Source organism: Desmodus rotundus, chromosome 6, assembly GCF_022682495.2.
Source record: "Desmodus rotundus isolate HL8 chromosome 6, HLdesRot8A.1, whole genome shotgun sequence".
In the NCBI taxonomy this organism is placed as follows: domain Eukaryota; kingdom Metazoa; phylum Chordata; class Mammalia; order Chiroptera; family Phyllostomidae; genus Desmodus; species Desmodus rotundus.
The window spans coordinates 105,568,931-105,589,536 of NC_071392.1; the positions used below are offsets into that span (position 1 = coordinate 105,568,931).

General features: G+C 43.7%; 2 protein-coding genes across 4 annotated transcripts in view; one reads left to right on the forward strand and one right to left on the reverse strand.

Moving 5' to 3' along the window:
* Positions 1–6,265, reverse strand: part of GDAP1L1 (ganglioside induced differentiation associated protein 1 like 1) — a 43,114-nt gene extending 36,849 nt beyond the window's left edge. For 2 of the 3 annotated variants that reach the window (XM_024559704.4, XM_045194830.3), the window contains exon 1: positions 6,141–6,264. The gene's annotated coding sequence lies outside the window, so the exon portion shown is untranslated. Of the gene's footprint in view, positions 1–6,140 lie in introns of all 3 variants that reach the window. The other variant, XM_045194828.3, reaches the window with a different exon arrangement.
* Positions 6,266–6,385: 120 nt separating this feature from the next.
* Positions 6,386–17,732, forward strand: OSER1 (oxidative stress responsive serine rich 1). The gene is made up of 4 exons (XM_024559665.3): positions 6,386–6,522; positions 10,171–10,287; positions 13,257–13,370; positions 16,905–17,732. Exons 2-4 carry the CDS (start codon positions 10,211–10,213, stop codon positions 17,587–17,589), a joined length of 876 nt encoding a protein of 291 aa, XP_024415433.1. The 5' UTR covers positions 6,386–6,522; positions 10,171–10,210; the 3' UTR covers positions 17,590–17,732.
* Positions 17,733–20,606: the final 2,874 nt, after the last annotated feature.

The following is a 20,606-nucleotide window of genomic DNA, read 5'->3' on the forward strand; positions in this document are numbered from 1 at the left end:
TGATGGACGAGGAAAGGCCAGAAGACAAGACGTCAGGGCCGTGGTCCATGAGGACCTCATGACTAGGAATACTGGCAATTTGCACAATGCTGAGCCATTTTCATGCTCAGGAAATCAATCAGGTCAGCCCCGTCTTGGTGGGTTCCACCAGAATCCATAATGGCTGGGCACAGATCTAAAGCCAGCCATGTGGCAACTCAGCTAAGACCAGCAAAGGGCAGGGAATAACATTTGAACCACAACGCTCACCCACTGTCCCCTCCTATCCAGGTGCAGGGAGAATGGAGAGAGACAGGGCAGTGGAGAATACTTTGAGATATCAAATGTTTGTGCAAAACACAGTACTGTAAACCAGAAGAGACTGAAACACGCCCTAAAATTGGGAGAATGGAAGCTTGAGAGCCAGATGAGATCAGCGGAAACAGAAAAGTTGCATTGTTTTTGCACCTCTGAGTAGCAGTGGGTAAAATCCAACCGTGCCATGGGGGGCCAACCAGAGCCTCTCTCCTGGAAACCCGAGTCTCGTACAGAGGAACTCACGCACAGAGGGACACACGTAAGAGCAAAAGTGTATGGCACTGAATCAGTCTGGCAGCAATGCCCGAGAGGCTGCTGTGAAAGGCTCTGGACTCCCAGAGCACACGCAGGGCAAGGGAAGAATTCCCGGGAGTTCAGCTGAGGCAGGAAACCGTGATATAACAGTTCAAATGTAAAATAAGTTGAAGAGTTTTCCCAAGACACAATTTAATTTAAATACAAAAAACCCAGCCGTTGAGAAATTGGCAGATATAAAAAGTATGGAGTTTACATATGCACATGCCTAAAATAGTCAATTAAGTTATAAAATGTTTTTTAAAAAAAAGAAGTATGAATGCCTAAAGGCTGAGTCCAACAGCTCTTTAAATTGTTAACTGTTGTTGCTTTGCATAGGTAGTATTTATACATTGTCAGGATTCAAATATCAGAACACAGGTCCACATCATGAAGTCGAGCTGCCCCTGCCCCATCCCCACCATTCTCCGAAACCTACTTAGTGTCCTGTATGTCTTTTTGACACATCTTTATGCAGACATAATAAATACAAACATATACTCCTGCTTTTGCATCTTGCTTTTTCCACTTACTATACCTCAGAGATCTTTCCTAAGACCACGGAGTTCCTTTTTCTGGTTACACAGTATTTCAGCGTATAGCTGCACCCTGTTATGTGCCCAGTCCCCTGCAGATAAACAGCCACCTGGGTTGTTTCCAATCTTTTGCTATTGCAACCAATGCTGCAATAAATAACCTCTTACAGGAGTCATTACATAAATATATGTAAAATGTCATCTACATGGTGGATGCCAGACTTATTTTCATAAACTGTCATTTTACAATCCCACCAGCAATGTCGGAAAGTGCCTGTTGCCTATTGCCCCACTCCCTGCCTCCAACCCCATCCTATGTGCTGTCAAATTGGGGCATTACCGCTAACCTGATAGGTTAAAATTAGTATCTCAGTAGTCTTTCAACAAGCATTTAGTTTTTGAAAATTGAGACTGCACATCTGTTTAAAGGCCATTTTTATTTCTTTTTCTGTGAACAATGTGTTCATTTCCTTTGCTCACTTTCTCTATTCTGCTGCTACAAGCTCTTAACCTGGGGTTTGTGGCTTTCTCAGAGGGGCTTATGACTCAGAGAAGATTAAGAACTATTGGGAAAAACACAACAGCTCATCCTAATCCAATACATGTCTGTGGCATCCATACAAAGATTTGTTTTAAACTTTTAACTGAAGTTTAATATACATACAGGAAAAGGTACACATTCTGTGTGTGCGGCTTGACTTGAACACACTTCCATGAGCAACGTCAGATCCAGAGACAGAATGTGACCAGCACCCCTGAGGTCCTGCTCAGTACTCCTTCCAGTCCTCACCGTTTAGACTTCATCTGTGGCTTTACTGCTTGATTCTATTTTTTGGCCTTAACACCTTCCTGATGTCATCATAGGTTTTTTTTTTTTAAAGGTTTTACTTATTTAGAGAGGGGAAGGGATGGAGAGAGGGAGAGAAACATCAATGTGTGAGATACATTGGTTGGTTGCCTCTTGCCTCTCACAGACCTCCACCTGGAGACATGGCTCGCAACCCAGGCATGTGCCCTGACTGGGAATCAAACCAGCGACTTTTCGGTTCGCAGGCCAGCACTCAATCCACTGAGCCACACCAGCCAGGGCATCATCATACAGTTCACATTACAAAGTTTAAATGAGTGAAAATTTGAGAGAAGGCAAGATTCTGGTTTTCACATTTTGCAAACGCACTGTAAATGGCCTTCTCACACTGAAGGGAGGAGAATCTGCAGTCCTAGGGCTCCCTCTGCAGGTGATCAGTAACTACAGGGACAAGCCTCCCATTCCCTCCTGGAGCTCTGAGAATTGACTTGAGTCCTGGGACTGAAGTTGCTGCAGACTTGATTCAAACGGTGCAGAGGGGTATGGCCAAGACATTTACCAGTATCCAAAAGTGCCCATTCACTCCCCACTCTATAACCCAACACTTCAGAAAAGCAACTATTAAATACCAGACCATATAGTTTTGGGGCATGAGGAGAATGCCGGGACAGTGCAGTTAATCTCTTCCCCAACTTTCACCAATTTGCCCCCAAAACAAGAGACTGCGGTAAAAAGCTCTGCTGCTAAAATCTGTCAAAGGAGTCAACAGCCCCCAGTTATAATTGTAAGAAGCCAACAGACAACTGTAAGTATTTGCTGAGATGACTGACTTCCTGATGGACTGACTCACTCACTCATTACATACGGTGGCAGACCCTGTGCCAGGCACCAGGACACAGGATGCAGCACCTGATATGATGGACTAAGTGTGAAGTGCTACGGGAGCACACAGCGTAGGGACATTTAACCTACACAGGGAGAACAGGAGCTGAGGGATGGCAAGTTGGGTGAAAAATGTCACAGATAATTCTTGGCCTCCAGAAGCTTAGAATCCAGCTGGAGACACAAGAAATGTATGGGCAAAAGGCTACAAAATAACTTAAGGAGGCACCTGACAAATTCCTAAGTGATGTGTTTCTGGAGTCTTGGAGATGAGGAGGGGCTCTGGGCTGATAGAGTTGGCAGAGACAGACTGAGGAGCTAGAGGTGCTTCAATTGTGGTGGCATTCATCTGGTGGCCACAGGTGAAATCCATGACAGGAGAGAGTGGGAAGGGTCACCAGCACCAAGGGTAAGGCCTGCAGGTTGCAGGTCCAAGAATTCCACTGTGTCAAGGTGCCCAGAGCTGATGAAACTCACAGGAGTGGACTCGGTTTATGTTGATGATGACCTATGAACCAGATGCCAACTTATCAGCTGGAAGAAGGAAAGTGTCCTCCCCAGGCGCGGAAGGCCTGTGCTAGCCCTGCAGGGTTTGCCTTGTTTCTTTCCATATTTCCCACCTTCCCGTGCTAGGCCCTCACCTCTCCTGTGGCTTCGACAGCCACCCGCACACTGACTCCAAATCTTTATTTCTAGCCTGAATCTCTCACTTGAGCTTCAGGCTCATGTACCTTCCTGCCCTGTGCATAACACCATGCAGCTACCCCCAGAGCTCTCAAGTTCAATGCGTCCAAACTGAGCTAACAATTAGAGGCATCTAATCATATGGAGGCTTTGGGGGCAGACTCTAGCCAGACTGCCCTGGTTCCAATTCTAGCTCCACCACTTACAGCCGTCTAACCTTAGGCCAGCTTCTTTACTACAGTTTCCTCATCTGGAAAATGAAGACGACATTGGTAAGCTAACAGGAGTGTTGTGAGGATGAGAACGCATTTTCTGACATACAGTAGGAGCTATAGGAGCTATAAAAGTACTCTCCTTTACTAGTATCATCCATTTAAATGTTCTTTGTCTGCCTCCTGGCAGCTGGATTCAGTAGTTACATTAAGAATAGGCAATAACACCCACTCAGTTGCTCAAACCAGAAAGCAAGTTGCTATTGTCCACTTTCTCCCACTGCTCCTTCCGTACACATTGAATCTCCCACCAGAGCCTGATCTATGCAATTTTCCATCTGTTTACTTGTTTTCCATTCCTAAGGCCACCCGCTCTTGCAATCACTGCAGTCTCAGGCCTGGATCACTGTGCCATCCAGGTGGAAACCAGAGTAATCTTTTTGAAGTAAAATGGTCATTTCTCTTCTCATCCACAGCCTCCATGGTTCTTAAAATAAACCCCTTGGCATGGCCATCAAGACCCTTCATAACTGGTTCCTGCTTTCATCTGCACTTCAAACTCCTTATGTCCAAAACTAAACTCTTTCCCCAAACCTGTCAGCTTTCCAGATTCCCCTTTAGTGAATGGTACCACCTACTAGCTTTCCAAATACTTCTGAGTAATAAACCGCACTCTCCGACTGCATCTAACTTCGTGATGGAAATATGCTTACATGAAGCACTTTAAAACAGTTTGAGTTTTAATATCTAATGCCATAATAGGTAGAAGTAAGGTACAATTGAGAATTCACCAAAATTATATTTAGCAACTACTAACGTCCAGGAATTCATCAATCTAGATACAGTCCTTGCCCTCAGGGATGTATTTTATCTATAGAAATACTTTTGAAAGGAAAGCTTAAAAACACGTTTGATCTTGAAGCAACTCACTTGGCAACTTCTGAGAAACTACATCGTGTTTTCCTCTTTTTAAATTCTTTTCTGAGAGACGGACAGCAGTGGATATACAGGCTTTACAGAGATTAAATCCTGTCCCAGCCCTGATTGGTGTGGCTCAGTGGAGCCTGGCCTGTGATAAAGGGTCGCTAGTTCGATTCCCAGTCAGGGCACATGCCTGGCTTGCCAGCCAGGGCCCCAGTAGGGGCACATGGAGGCAACCACACATTGATGTTTCTCTCCCTCTCCCCCTCCCTCCCCTTCTGTCTAAAAATAAGTAAATAAAGTCTTAAAAAAATAAAAACATAAAAAGAATCACTTTGTAAATCCTGACCGAGTCACCTACCAGCACCAGACGAAGGGAGCTAGAACAAGTTATCTAACCCCTCAGAGGCCCAGTCGCTCATCCGCAGTGTGTGAAGTCACGGGATATTGAATGAGAGAACGTGTACATAGCCAGTGCGCCCTGGAGGGCAGCCATTATCACCAGCGTCATTAGGTTTTATGTTGCACCTTCACCTGAACAATTATTCTTTCATCTTCTGTCAGCTGAGCCTCTGGTATGAACAAGCAGAATTTTTAAAGTTTTGCCCAGGGCCCATGACATGCTTTCTGTTTGACAACTTTATACAATGACCTCTATGGTCATTGGGAGTAGATTCCACTCCCAGATGTGGGTCAGGCATTCCAAGGCCCTTTCAGCAGCCTATCTAGTTAGGCGACTATATCCAAGTATTGGGGGGTGGAGGTGGGAGGGTCCAGTTTGGGTTGGGCAACAACTCTCACCCTAGCTTGAGCCACAACCAACTGTGGCCAATACACTGAGTGAGCGAGCAGAGGCACAGCTAGATCAGCGGAACCAGTCCGAGGGATGGAGGGGGTGGCGGCTGTTGCACAGCTCATCCCTTCCCTGCCTGCCATTGCAGCAACCATCAGAATCATAAACGTGGAAAAATCCCCCCCAATCACCTCCTTAGGTGAACTGCCTAAAACTTTTTGCAAAATTTAGTGTACGTGCATTTCTCTTCGAGAGAGTCTATTATTTCTCACCAGACTCTTAACGGGGACCATGGTTGAAAAACCCGAGATTCGCCTTTAGGACCCCTCACTCAAGTGAAGAAACTGAGGCGGAGAGAGGGAAAAGAAGGCGCCTCAAGTCAAACAGCAGGGGCGTTAACGCGAAGGCTTTCCGATGTCAACTCCGGGCTTACATTCATGGCCCTGGCCCTGTCCGACGCCGCCTCGCTTCTCCCTAGGTTCTGAAAGACCCCCGGGGGGCCAGGGCGGAGGTGTTGCAGGCGGTCCAGATTCTAACACTGAGGAGGTGGTCCAAGCGCTCAGAGGGCCTCCGTAGCCACGAAGATTCCCTACCCTGCTCTCACCCCGAAGAATTCCCTTGCCTTTGGGACTCCAGGTAGAGCTCCAAGGCCAGTGAACCCCACGAAACGGAGGTGACTCGGCGACTGTGAAAAACAACGCCTACTCACTCACCTGACAGAGAGGAGGAAGTAGGCACTCCCCAAAAGCGAGCCCAAAGCGAACCTACTCCGCAAGGGGGTGGGAGCGAAGAGAATAACAGGAAATGACGTAGGCGCACGTGCTTCTAAGAGGGGTGAGTGCCGGGCGATTGAGAAGCGCGGCCATCGCTCCGCGCCTGCGCAATCACTGCTTGCCGCGCTGCCCAGTCACTAGGGTGGGAGGAGCATGAACAGGAGGCGGGGCTCGTGCACGAGTGACGCAGGCGCAGTGCGACTCCGGAGGCGCGGGCCGCCCCCTCCGCGGGTTTGGATCCGGGTCAGTCAGCCGCCGCGATCCGGGACGGACGATCTGAACCGACGGTACTGGGTAACCGGAGCGCCCCAGCTGCGAGGAGGTGAGAGCCCTGATGCGAGCGGGAGGGTCCACGTCTCCAGCTCTCGGCCCCCTGGCCCGACCTGGCCGTGGGCAGCTCCTTTTGGGACTATCCGCCTCTCGTTGCTTCGTTCTGCGGAGCTGACTGCCTGGGCCGGGTCGGGCCGGGCCTGGGCCTCTCCGCCACCTCCTCGGCTTCTGCGGCCCGGCCCTGCCGGAGCTTTGCTCTCTCGCCCCTTCCCTCCTTCCTGTCCTCTCGCGGCCCCCGCCCTCTCCCGCCGGCCTGTAGCTTCCCCTTTTCGCCTTCCACGGCCTCCCTTTGCCCCTTCCCGCCGTTTCCCGCTCGATTCTCAGCCCCAGTCTTGTTGACTGCCTCTTTGGCTCCTCTCCCGCCTCCTTCTGCATCCCTGGAGCCTTCGCCTGACCCAAACCTCTCATTTCGGAGGCCCCGGGCGGCCAGAGATGGGGGGTCCCGGACAACTGTGCACTTTTCCGAGCCACCTAGGTTCTGACTTTTACTCCTGATCCTGTTTAACCGCGATCAGTCCAGATTCTGGGTGAAAAGAATAACTTCCTCCTTTGGCTGCAGCAACGAGAGTGTTGGGGTTGATCGGGTGTGTAGAGAGAGGTGGGAATGTTTTGTGCCGGGCGCCGATCGTTTCAACCTCAGCCCTCTTGGCGAGTTTCTGGACAGGGTTTTCTTTCCCGGGCTCCACGCATCCTGATGGGCTGTGAGTTTCTGAATTTTTAACGACGACAGGCTGACATTCGGATCCTTTCTTGATCTTTCTCAGGTCTTGACAGGGTCCTGGAAATTTGGACCTAGGTTTGAGGTTCAAAGAAATCTTGGTTAAAACCTCAAAATAGAAACAAGATTGTGACACATGCTATTCGTTGAAAGTCAGAGAAAACCAGAAATGTGCCCTTTTGCTGGAGAAACTTAGAAGAATTTTGCTTGTCATGTCTGAAAGGCTGGGGACAATCTGAGGCATATATTGCTCTGTGTGATTTGACTTAAAGCAGTTAAAGTAACTTGAAATGGGCCTTTAAAAGTTTGATCTTTGCGGGATTGTTCAATTTCAAGAAGTCAGTGCTTCGAAAACGGCAAGAAAGTCTCCCACAAATTTAGTGTTAATGGAGAGGGATAAACCAATCGTGTTTCCCGGTGTTTGTCTTAGATGTCTTGATTTGAGTGAACGGGGAGCTGGGAATACAGAGGAGCACAGTAAACCTTTTGTAATTACAAACATGAGCTGCGCTACATCTTCAGGCCGCGCCTAACAGTCCTCTTTGCTCAGGGTCAGTGTGACTGCGAGAAAAGGTGAGTGACCGCAGTGCAGAGAGTCTGAAAGTAGTTGAGATGGAACTGTATTACTAAAGTTTTAGTCTGTAGTTAGTTTTATTTTGGGTCTGTTTTGGTTTTTAACTTTTAGTGTGTCAACAAGAATGTTAAATAAGTTTGTATCAGCATCTAGAGGTCACCTGCAGTGCTATTAAACTAGCACCATATAATTAAAAGTTACATATCTGGGTATAGAGCTTGTTAGCACAGTTTTAGGGCAGGAATGAGATTCCAGCTCTTACAGGAAGGGGGTTCACAGCCCTGGTATGGGTCAGGGTTACCCGTACATCCCTAGCACCCATCTGGTGCTAAAGCACGTGGTAAGAATTCTCTGCTTGTGGAAGGAATGAATTTCTGCGTATAGAATCGGGCAGTGCATGTTTCGATGTGATGTACTGTTTCCAGAGAGGTGGGAGAGGGTTTGTGTGGGGTCTGCGGGATTGGGGAGACTGGCTCAGATGACTTGACTATAAGGGCTACTTGTCTGAGCTTTTGCCTGACTGGTTATAAAGTAATCAAGAGAAACTAAGTCAAACTTGGTTCTAGTTCTGCCAGCAGGAAGAATTTGTTTACAGCCTACAATAGCACTCTTTTTAGATGCTGTGGAGCTTTAAAAATGCTGTAATGTGATCTTGCTCATCCCTCTTCTTAGATATATAGGACATCATTGTGTATGTGGGGTAGGATCCTTCCCTAAATTTGAAAGAATTAGAAGTCAGTGAAGTATAGAATGGATAATGTTTCCTCAAGTTCATATACTGGGTTAAATAAACCAGCAAAATGTATGTGGAGGGTACACTTAAATTTTTTTCTGAAGTTCAGGTGAGCGCTAGCTGAGTTCTTCTGAGACCGTTTTCAGTGATCCATGTTTCAGTCCCCCGAGAGAGCTGCTTAAAACACCTTACTCGACACATACATACATACATACATACATACATACATACATTGAATAGCCTTGATTTCTTGCTGCTTTATTCTACCACTGGTACTACAGGGTTACATTATATCCAGTGTATTACAGCACCCTGACCTTTGGAATATTAGAGGTCTCACAATAACATCAAACACACCCCTGAGAAGTGAGCAGATGGGGAATCAGAAAGGATCCAAGGGGTCTACAGAGAGTCCCTAAGGGGGGGTGGGGGGGTCGGGGATAGCAGGTTAGGGATAAAGAAGAGGTGAAGTGAATCCTTTGCTTCAAATATTCCCCATCTTCTATTTTTTTTATTTTCATTTTTTTCTTTCTGATTCTCTGTGATGTCATAGATACTAGTTTATTTTTTTTTGTTCAGGATTTGGCATTAACTAATATTCTACCCTGAGCGAAACAATAATTGGGAAACTAAATTCAAAAAATTTATTAACAAACTTTTCAATTGTGTTTCTTGTTGCTTTTGTTGGTCTCCCTTTCCCTTTTCTTTGTTTAAATATAATAGGGTGAAAGAAATAGAGAACTTTGGTTTATCAAGCTAGGTGTTACTTACTTCTTTTTAAAGAGATGGGAAGGGAGAGAGAAAGAAAGCAAGGGAAACATCAATTGGTTGCCTCTTGCACATGCCCTGCCCTGGGACCTGGCCCAAAACCCAGGCATGTACCCTAACTGGGAATCAAACCTACAACCCTTTGGTTTGTGGGGTGACACCTAACCGCCTTTCTTTTGTCTGAGTTTGTTCTTTTTATCTTTTTAAGTTACAAGAAAACCGAATGAAAGTATCAACCTTATATGTAGAATGTGGAATAATCTGTAATCATTGAAACGTGTGTAATCCTGCTTTAACAATGGTAATCGCTTGATATCTGTGTGTGAGTGGTGATACGAATATTGATATTTGGATCAGGATTGCTCTAGAGAAATGCTGCCATGTGTCACGAAAGTTATACCTAACTAGAATTTTTAAGGCTAGAGTACATAAATACTCACTAGCATTTTAAAGAATCAGATTGCTATCAGTTGAGCTTTTTTCCCTTTTATTTCTGATGCAAAGGTCATTTTGTCTGTAGGTTTCCAGATCTCTACAGCTGGATTTTTCCCCCTTTTAAGAAGTGTACTTAAAGGCAGATTGTAGGTGATCTTGTTTCCAAAACTGTGTAAAAGGATAGTGGCCTCAAGTATTTGGGTAGTTTAAACTCTATCATAATAAATATAAGAAATAAAACCTATAGTGTTCTAAGAAGAAAAAGTCTCATACACTGAGACTTCTTCAAAATAGAAATTTGCTCTCTCCCCACTGTCAAGCAGTAATAGTATCAGGACTAAAGATTTTTAACAAAAGGTATACTTTTGAACCCACCTGTTTTCGCTGTGCTCATTTTGATTTTCTTTTTCAGTATTAGCAGGAACATCCATAGTAGTGTAAAAACTTTCACAATGAAATCCGAAGCCAAGGATGGAGAGGAGGAGAGTCTGCAAACTGCTTTCAAGAAGTTAAGAGTGGATGCATCAGGGTAATTAAATTTGTAATACGTTATTTGGGAATTACTCGCTAGATTTAAATAGGCTTTTCCTCTGAAGAGCTCTTTCTCTACCAAAATTGCTCATTATTTGTAGAAGATACAGACAACAATGTGACAGTCTGCCAAATTCTGCACAGTATCGCGTTACTTGATTTGGTTTTCCTTAACTTTGAGGAGGGCTTGCTCCCTCTCTTTTTCATCAGACATTATCAGCGTCCCATCAAGGATTTCCTCATACATCTTCAGGGAATCACAGTATTTTTCAGTAAAGGTGAATTGCCTCAGTAGAAATCTGTGCAGACACAGTCAATTTCATGGGCTCTGTTGCGGAGGCTATCACTATGGAAACCTATTCATTGGGGTTCTGTCACAGAGATCAATAATCTTGGTCCCTTTGGCCAAACTAATTAGAGCACCCATAGACCAGCTGCTGTCTGAATGTTAATATTTCACCTTTTGCAAAATGTTTCGTACACGATACTTCTCATCCCCATTCTTTGCCCCAGACCACAAGAAATCTCAGATTTTTAGTGGATATAAGAATACCAAACACTGGAAGCTCAGAGAAGGATATTCCACAACAAGTAGGAATAATAATCACTAAAATGTATCACTCACTATGTCCTGGACATTAGCTTACGTGCTTCATACACATTATTTAATCCTCAGTACCAACTTATTCCAGTTTGCAGATGAACCACATATGGGGTAAGCTACTTGCTGAAGGTCCCATCGGTAAGAGGTGGTAGAGCCGGATTTGAACCCAGACGTGTTGTCTCCAGAACCTGTGCTCTTAACCAGTGCTTTGTATGGCACCTTGGGAACAACATGGAAGGCATGTAGCGCCTGCACACAGTAAAAATTAAATAGGTGTTAGTTGTTGTTGTTAGCTGTCTGCTTATTGCTAACACTATTTTCGCCTACCACATAAGGATATTTATACCAATGGATTGATTTATGCTAAATGTACTGATTGTACAATAGCTGTCACAGGTGCTCACGTTCGCTTCCATGGTATTTCCAATAAGTATGTATCTCCTCCCAGTGGTTTTTCCAACATGGTAGTCATTTTGCCATTAAAATCGGTCAGTACTTTATGAGCCATTTCGAGAAATGGAAACAAAACAGAGAAACAGTTGAAGGTTGTGGTCATAGTGTATGCCTTTGTGATTTCCGGTATAGAATTTTTTTTAAAGCAGGAAAATGCCAGGAGTGCTGCATATACTCTGGCATATATATACAGTTCTTATATACATTTATATTACATAAATAACTTGATACAAAGACTCTTTTCTTGGTGTAAGAAGTTGGAACATAAAATTAAGTTGTTTCATTGCCCTTAAAAATTATTTGGAACATTAAAAGTTTCAAAATATATGTACAGTATCTGGCCACATATTATATATTTGTAGCGTATGATCTGCTTTGAGTACAATTATAGAAAGAGAAGGAGCAGTGGAGAGAGCATTTGAGAAAACCTGACAAACACGAGTACAAGGGGTGAGTCATTACCGTGACTAAGCAGAGGAGGACTTGTCGGTGTATCGTACATTTCTAGTTGTTTCATAGGGTTGCCGGCCTACAAGTGGGACGTTGGAGGTGGTGACTCAGAAGCTCACCAAGCCTTGCCAGGAGTGGAGCATGATCCTGTTCAACAGGTTTTGATTTCTGATGGTATTTGTCTTATCAAGACAAACCTCAACATATTTATTATAAAACAACATAATCCTTTTTATCTGACTATAAAATAATACCTGCTTATTATAGAAAAATTCACAAAAATAAGAAAGGAAGTAAACACATTTTACCATAGTCACTGTTAACATCTAGACTATATACTTTTTTACATAGTTCAGGTCATTATGTATAGACGCTTATCCATCTTTTCTCTTAATATTATTAGCATCATTATAAGCATTCTCTCATGAAAAGTTCTTTATATACTTAATTTTTAATACATTTCTAATATTCCATTTATATAATAACAGTATTTCTTGTTATTGGACATTTAAGTTATTCCTGGTTACTTTTTATTTTAAATTATATTTCAGTGAACATCTTTTTAAATTGATTTTCAGAGAGTGGGGAAGGGAGGGAGAAAAAGAGGGAGAGAAACATCAATGTGTGATCCTTTGCCTCTTCCATGCGCCCCTCCCAACTATGGGGACCTGGCACTGGGAATCGAACCAGCCACTTTTTGGTTCACAAGCCGGTGCTCAGTCCACTGAGCCACACCATCCAGGGCTCAGGGAACATCTTTTTATTTTTACTTCAGTAGATATTCTGTGTCTAAAGGATTTTTGTCAGTCCCACAGCATGTGGTAGGAGCCCAGTGTGTGTGCATGAGTGTGTATTGAAAAGGTCTGCAAGGATTTACACTAAAATGTTAGTGTTGGTAACCTCTGGGTTGTGAGATTATAGATGATTATTTTTTCTCTTCAATATTTTCATCTTTCCTGGGAACCCATATTACTGGTGTAATTTCAGACTGCTAAGATTTAACTCAGCAATATTTCAAGTTTAGTAGTGTAAAAATTAGAATATTTTTCTAAAAGTTGTATAATATTTGAAAATATATTCATTTTCAAGTTAGATTGAGTCTCCTAAAGTTTTTGGCTCCTAAACATAGTTTCTGGCTCTGGTTTGCCCACATGAAATAGGTGGTCAGTGTCATTAGCATTCTCCCTGGGCGCAAGGCCTGATCTGCCCCAGATAGCAGCCTTAAAGTCTATTTATATCCTGCTGCTGGTTATACTTAAGAATCATTCTTTGGCTTGTGATTTTGCTACAGTGGACTTACTAGGGATCCTCTAAATTTGGTTTTGGAGAAAAATTTGCACTTAAAGCTGAACAATTTTTGAGAAACTCAAAGTAGAAACGAAGCAGTTTTGTTTGGGTTGGGAGCGGTAAGTTCTCCTTGCACAGTTTTCGGTAGCAGTAAACTTGGTTCTTGTCCTCAGGTCCATAGCATCTCTGTCTGTTGGAGAAGGCCCAAGTGTCAGAACGTCAGTCAGAACAGCCGCAGACGATACCAAGCCTAAAACCACGTGTGCATCTAAAGACAGTTGGCATGGGTAAGAGCTGCTTATTGCAAATGATTTTTATGGCAGTACCTTAAAATACGGGATTTTCCTTCCCACGTGTCCAGAAATGGGTATGTTCTACAGAACCCAAGACCCAACGTTTAGAGAAGACCCATTCTTCCCAGTTGTGAATTTGCTGAGATTTTGCCGTATGGCCTGGTTCATAGTCAATTTCTCTAAATGTTCTATGTTTGAGAAGAATGAGTCTTCTCTAATCACTCTTGGGTTCCATGCTTATCCATTAAATTAAGGTTTTAAATGTTATTTGAATCTTCTTTGAAATTTTTTGTCAGCTTGATCTGTCAGTTGAGAGAGGTATATTGAGATCTCCTCTCTTGGACCGCATTTGTCTGTTTTCCCCTCAGCTCTGTACTTTCGCTTTGTGTCGTGAAGCTAGTTTGTAGGACCGTATAGCCGTCATTCATGCCAGTTTAGAGTGTCGTCTGTGTGGTGAATTGAGACTTTTATCATATGGTGACGTTCTTAATTCCTTCCTCATGATGGCTTTTTCTTAAAGTCTATTGTGTCCGGAATTAATATAGCTAATCCAGTTGTCTTTTAGTTAGTATTTGCCTAACTAGTGTGTCTTTTTTTATTATTTTCAACCATTCTGTGTTTTAAAATTGTAGATGTGCCTCATAAATACATATAGCTTATTTTGTTTTATTCAGTCTAATAATCTTTTTTATAACTACTTAGTTAAATTCATTTAGATATATTTGGACTTGTTTCTGCCATTTTACTTTATGCTATTTGTCATATTTTTTGTTTTTCCTCTTTTCTCTACTCACCTGTAAAAAATTGTTTGAAATGGGCTTGCTTTTCCCCTACCATTTTTCCTCCCCTTAGTTTGGAGATTGTATACTTCGTATTCTTTTAGTAGTCAGCCTTGAAATTTTACCATACATGTGTAAAAAAGACAAAAGTTCATTGTTTTTTAGAAGATTTTATTTATTTTTAGAGAGAGGGGAAGGAAGGGAGAAAGAGAAGGCGAGAAACATGATGTATGAGAAACATCGATCAGTTGCCGTTAGCAGGCCCCCAACCTGGGACCTGGTCTGCAACCCAGGCACGTGCCCTGACTTGGAATCAAACCAGCGACCTTTCAGTTCCCAGTCTGGCGCTCAGTCCACTGAGCCAGCCACCCAGGGCCAGAAGTTAATATTGTAACCCTCTTCCTTAAAACCCTTTTACTCTCAACTCATGACTTCCATGGTGTAGTGGCCCAATAATTCAGTTCTGTCTCTTTTTAATCTCACAAATCAGGTTTTATGTAACTATTTAAATAGACGTGTTCAGATTCATCTCATTTACACTTTTTTGCTCTCACCATTCTTGCATCTTAGACGTTCCATAGGATCACCTTTTTTTTCTTCCTAAAGTGCTTCCTTCAGTGGCACCTTTAGCAAAGGTCTTACTAGCAAGTAGGGCCCCTGTGTTACAGAACTCCACATAGAATAAACTTAATGGTGTCCTTGACATTGTATAACATCATGTTCTTGGTAAATATATTTTGCTTTGATGTATCTGAAAATGTCTTTATTTCATCCTTGTTCTTGGAAGATACACTTGATTTGATATACTTGAAATCATAGTTGTAGGTTGATAGTTACTTTCTCTTAGCACTTGAAGGTATTATGCATTGTCTTCTGGCTTCCATGTTGACATTGAAAACCTTTAATTGTTCTTTTGGAAATAATCTGTCTAGTCTCAGGCCACTCTTAAGAAGTTCCTTTTGCCCTGGCTGGTGTGGCTTAGTGGATTGAGTGTTGGCCTTCAAACTAAAAGGTCGCCAGTTCAGTTCCCAGTCAGGTCACAGGCCTGGGTTGCAGGCCAGGTCCCCAGCTGGGGGCGTGTGAGAGGCAACTGATGGATCTCCTGCACATGGATGTTTCTCTCCCTCTCTTTCTCCCTCCCTTCCCCTGTCAGAGTAAATAAATGAATAAAGAAAGACAGAAAGAAGTTCCTTTTGGGTTTGGTACTCTACAGTTTTGCTGTAGTGTGTCTAGATTTGAGTTTCTTTTTATTTGTCCTGCTTCAGTGAACTTCCTATATCTGTAGATTCTCCTTCATCAATTTAAAATACTTCTCGGCTGTTACCTCTTAACAAATCACTTTTTTCTTCTCTGAAGTCTTTCTTTCAGACTCCAGACTAATTAGTCTTACACATCACTTAACTGTTACATTTCCCAACTCTCCAAGTCTCTGTACTGTCTTCTAGGTCAGGAGTCAGCAAACTTCTTTGATAAAGGGCCAAATAGTAAATATTTTGGGCTTAGAGGGCAAGAGGTGAGATCTGAGGATATCAGATGTGTGCTGTCCTGGCTGGTGGACACAGTTTGTGTTCAGCTGCTGAGATACTCTCAGGATGAAATGTCTAGACTGGTGGGATGGGTGGGTACAGGGCAGTGCCAAGGTCAGTTTCACTCTCTGCCCTCCTGGTAGCCAGATTCTAGCATGTCCTCTCTTCCAGAAGGAGCCTGGCACAGGGCACATTTTCGAACTGAGATGCTACCTCTCAGTGCCCAGTGACTGCTCACAGCAGAACCTCAGCATGTACATAGTAGCTAGCATGGGCCCTGGGCAGAGTGTGGAATGCCTGCTGGCCAGGAAGGCAGGTGCAGGGAGTGGAGGGGAAACCGGTGAAGGGGACACCTTAGCCTGGCCTCTGTGGCTCAGTGCTAGTCCAAATGGGCAGTGTGGGCTGTACAGACTCAGGGGCCGGGTTTGGCCCACAGGCTGCAGTTTGCTGACCTGTGTTGTAAATAATTCAGATTTATCTTCCAGTTCAGTGTTTCTTTCCTTAACTGTTTGAATTCTGCTATTTAGCCCACCCATTTAGTTTAATTTTAAATACAAAGTTTCTTTATTTCTTAAAGTTCTATTTGGTTCTGTTTTTCAAATTTGCTTGGCAGTTTTGAGGTTTTTTTGTTTTGCTCGACCCTTTTATTTATTTAAATATTTTCTAAAACATTACATAGTATATCTGATATTTCCCAATATTTGAAAAGTTCAAGGAGTCTAAATCTGTCAGCTGTTAACCAATGATAGAAATGAACCCTAAATCTGATGCCTAGTTTAGTAATCATGAAATAGTGGCTGTTTGTAGCATTAGCCTTACAGTGGCACACAAGCTGCTGAATTTGGGGCATAGAAACATTTAGTTTTTATAGCGTCAGTTTAGTTGTCTGTGCAGGATGCTTCCCCACCCCACTGGGCCACAGGTTCCCAAGCCAAAGGTTGGGACAGAGCAGGTGTTCTGCACTAAATGTTTGGCCCAAGGAATGCAGTTAAAAACTACCCTTTACTCCTCCTGTTTCCATAGCTTGCTAATATGGAGACGTTGGAGTTTTTGAGACACAGAGGCGTAGGCAACTTGAAGTGGAGGCAGGCACATCTCTTTGGGGGAAACTAATGAGCTTAGACTCATAAACTTGAGAGGAGGCAGATTTCCAACTGTCATAAAGAATTTGTTTAGGAGAGTTCTGTATCCCAACATCTTCTTGTACATTTTTTCCCTCTTAGTTCTACAAGGAAGTCTTCACGAGGAGCAATGAGAACACAGCGTCGTCGACGTTCTAAGTCTCCCGTCCTTCATCCTCCAAAGTTCATACATTGCAGTACAATAGCTGCATCTTCCAGCAGCCAGCTCAAGCACAAAAGCCAGACTGACTCTCCTGATGGCAGCAGTGGCCTGGGAATTTCAGCTCCTAAAGACTTCAGTGCAGGAGAATGCTCTCCTCTGGATACTAACCACACGGGGGCAGTTGTTGAGCCTTTGAGAACTTCGGTTCCGAGGCTGCCGTCAAAGAGTACGAAGGAAGACTCCTCTGAGGCTACTGAAGTCTCCCAAGCAAGTCTCAAGGCCAACGATCTCTCTGACTTTCAATCGGTTTCCAAGCTAAACCCAGGCCAGCCGTGTGCATGCCGAGGCAAGGAGTGCCAGTGTAAGAGGTGGCATGATATGGAGGTGTATTCCTTTTCAGGCCTACAGAACGTCCCTCCCTTGGCCCCAGAGCGGAGACCCACGCTGGAGGACTACTCTCAGTCGCTTCACACCAGAACTCTGTCTGGCTCTCCCCGCTCCTGTTCTGAACAAGCTCGCGTCTACGTGGATGATGTGACCATTGAGGACCTGTCAGGCTATCTGGAATATTACTTGTATATTCCCAAGAAAATGTCCCACATGGCAGAGATGATGTACACCTGATAGCAAGAAGCTAACTAACATGCTGTAAACCAATGAAGGGTTGTCAGAGATTTAGTTAACGGTAGACCTGGCAGCCGCTTTGTGTGAGAAGACATCTCCTTCTGCTCACTGTGCTTGCAATAAAAACTTTACTTGGCATCTCAGTTCATCTTTATTCTTTTATCTTACTGAGTTCTTCACATACCCAGCAAGGCAAGCTGATCAAAGAAAAGCTCCTTTCACTTAGCAGTGTTCCTGGGGTTTGAAGAAACCATAATTACTTGACTGGTAGCAGTGGGTATATGGTCAAAGCCTTTGGAAAACTGCATTTTCTAAATCTGTTTAAGATTTGGTGGCCAAGGAGAAGGAAATGGGATCTTGTAACTGGATATCCGTCATGCTGTAGTAGCCAGCCCAGAATATTAGAATTTCTGTGACTGATTTAAACCACCTCCGAGTTAACACAAAATTTATTGTCTTTAAAAGTTTGTTATTGTTAAACCAGAGATCTAAGGTTTAGATTCAATATGAATAAACTAGCTGGCCTGCCCTATATTGTTTGAGAGAATCATTAACCATCACTAAACCCCTGCCGGTGCTGTTCATCCTACCCTGAGCCATGTTATATGAAGTTCCTCGTGTCAGCAGCAGCTGGGAGTGGGCTACTTCCGTTGGAGGCAGGGGCTGTGATACACGACTCCAGTATGCAGCTTCTCCATCTCGCATTTTAATGCGTGCCGCATGTTCAGTCACTTGTAGCGTAGATCTCATGCCTCAGCTTCAAATGTCCTGGCTGGAGGGCATCTCTGGTCAGTCATCCAAAAACGCCTTCCGAAGTTTGGTCAAGAAATCTGTCCTCAATTTCAGCTGCAGGACAAATCCGTCTTTTTCAGGTGGCTTCAAAGTGTATTTTACATATGCCACATAACTTTTAACTCATGAATTAATTGAGTGGAAATTTGTCTAACCATTTTATTATTTTATCTTCACCCAAGGACACTTTTTTCACTGCTTTTAGAGTGAGGGGTAGAGAGAAACAGTGCGAGAGAGAAGCATTGATTGGGTGCCTCCTGTACATCCCTAAACCAGGGATCCAGACCCCCAACCTAGGCACGTGCCCTGACTGGGAATCGAACCTGCAGCTGACCTTTCAGTTACTGTATGACGCTCCAACTGAGCCACACCAGCAGGGCTGTCCAGCCATTTTAACCCCATGTTAGGAAGAAGTTTGTTTTACTTAGGTTACAAGATTAACCTAAATAAAGAGTATTTTGCTCTTTACTAAAATACCCCACTGTCTGTGGGGCTGACCCGTGACAGTGTGGGCTGGGCTCTGCAAACAGATGGTTTGTACTTGGAGAGGTGGGAATGGTGTGGACTAGAAAAGTCTGAACTTAAGTAGTGAGAGACCCCTGCTAGTTACTGGTTTAGTATGGATTTAGTAACGTCTGAAGGTGTATTTCAAGCAAGGAGGCAAAGTACAGCACTAGGAACTATAACCGAGAGGTTTCCTAATGCTAATAATGTGTACCGTTTCATACAGCTAAGGCAGCAGTTCTGAAACTTGCTGGTCTCAAGACTATGCTTACAAATTGAGGATCCCAAAGAGCTTCTGCTTATGTGGGCTATATCACTATTCACCATATTAGAGATTAAACATTTTAAAAATACATGATAATCCATAAATCCATTTATGTTAATACATAAACATTTTATGTTTTAAAGATCTTATTTTTAGAGAGGGGGAAAGAGGGAGAAAGGGAAAGAAATATCGATGTGCAAGAGAGAGATCTATCAGTTGCCTCTCGCACCCCCCCCACTGGGGACCTGGCCCACAACCCAGGCATGTGCCGACTGGGAATCAAACTAGTGACCTTTTGGTTCACAGGCTGGCACTCAGTCCACTGAGCCACAGCAGCCAGGGCTATATAGATAACATTTTAAATTGGGAAAAAAACTTCTCCAAAACAAAAAATACTAAGGAGAGTGGTACTGTTCCACATTTATGTAAATCTTTAATGTCTGGCTTAAAGACAGCTGGATTCTCATGTCTGCCTGCTTCTGCATTTAGTCTCTTAGGACATGCTTGTCACGTTAGCTCTGGAAAATGACACTTGGAAGACACGGCTCGGAAAAGGTAAAGACGACGTTAATATGAGAATAGCTTTGACCTTGCAGATTCTCTGAAAGAGTGGATTCCCAGACCACACTTTGAGAACCACTATCCAGGCCATTAGAGTTGGTTGTAAAGGTGCCCACCGCTCCCCTTCACCTCCACAACTCGTCTTGCTTCCCCATTTTTACTGGAGAGTAGTGGAACGATTGGGCAAACATGCTACTTGAATCCAGGTGATTCCTAAGTCTAAGACCGGTTTGGTTTGCTTTTCAAACCAGCGCGTGGCGGTTTACTTGGTTCTGTGCGTTAATGGGACAGTCATGAAAGAATGAAGGTGATGCACTTTCCTTTCACACAAAGTTGGTAGGAGGAAGGGCTGTCAGGATTGAAAAAGCCCAAGTTCCAATGGCCGAGCAACCTGCTGGAGGATCCAAACTTGGATGAAAGCTTCGGCATTCCAGATATGCAGGAATGAGTGGTGAGTATCTACATCTCAGTATCTTCCTTACATCACGAATCTTAAAGCCAAAACTTACTCTCTCCAGACCCAGTTGGGCCAACTGTACTACGTGTCCCTCATTGGGACATTTGACCAGATTTTGTGAGTGCAACTTACTGAACTAACCTTTCTCCGAAGCATCTTGAAAACCATTCAGATTATGGATTGAGGGATTTTTACTCTCATGTTTGGAAGAGTGGCATCCTGACACATACCTTTATTTAATATTTATTCACTGAACATTCATTTATTCAGCATATTTATCGAGTGCCTGCTATACACCAGAAACACTATACGAAGTGCCGGGAATAGGACAGTAAGTGGAACAGCATCCTTGTCTTCAGAGGAAGTGCCACAGGGAGAGGAGGACTGGGAGACAGTAAGGGCTGGGCAGGGAGAGGGGCTGCTATTTTATGTGGGGTG

Bases quoted from the DNA above. Each gene is read 5' to 3' on its own strand.
- OSER1 (XM_024559665.3), top strand. From the start codon at position 10,211: ATGAAATCCGAAGCCAAGGATGGAGAGGAGGAGAGTCTGCAAACTGCT. The intron at 10,288-13,256 runs GTAATTAAATTT...TCTTGTCCTCAG, and splicing joins TTAAGAGTGGATGCATCAGG to GTCCATAGCATCTCTGTCTG. The intron at 13,371-16,904 runs GTAAGAGCTGCT...TTTCCCTCTTAG, and splicing joins TCTAAAGACAGTTGGCATGG to TTCTACAAGGAAGTCTTCAC.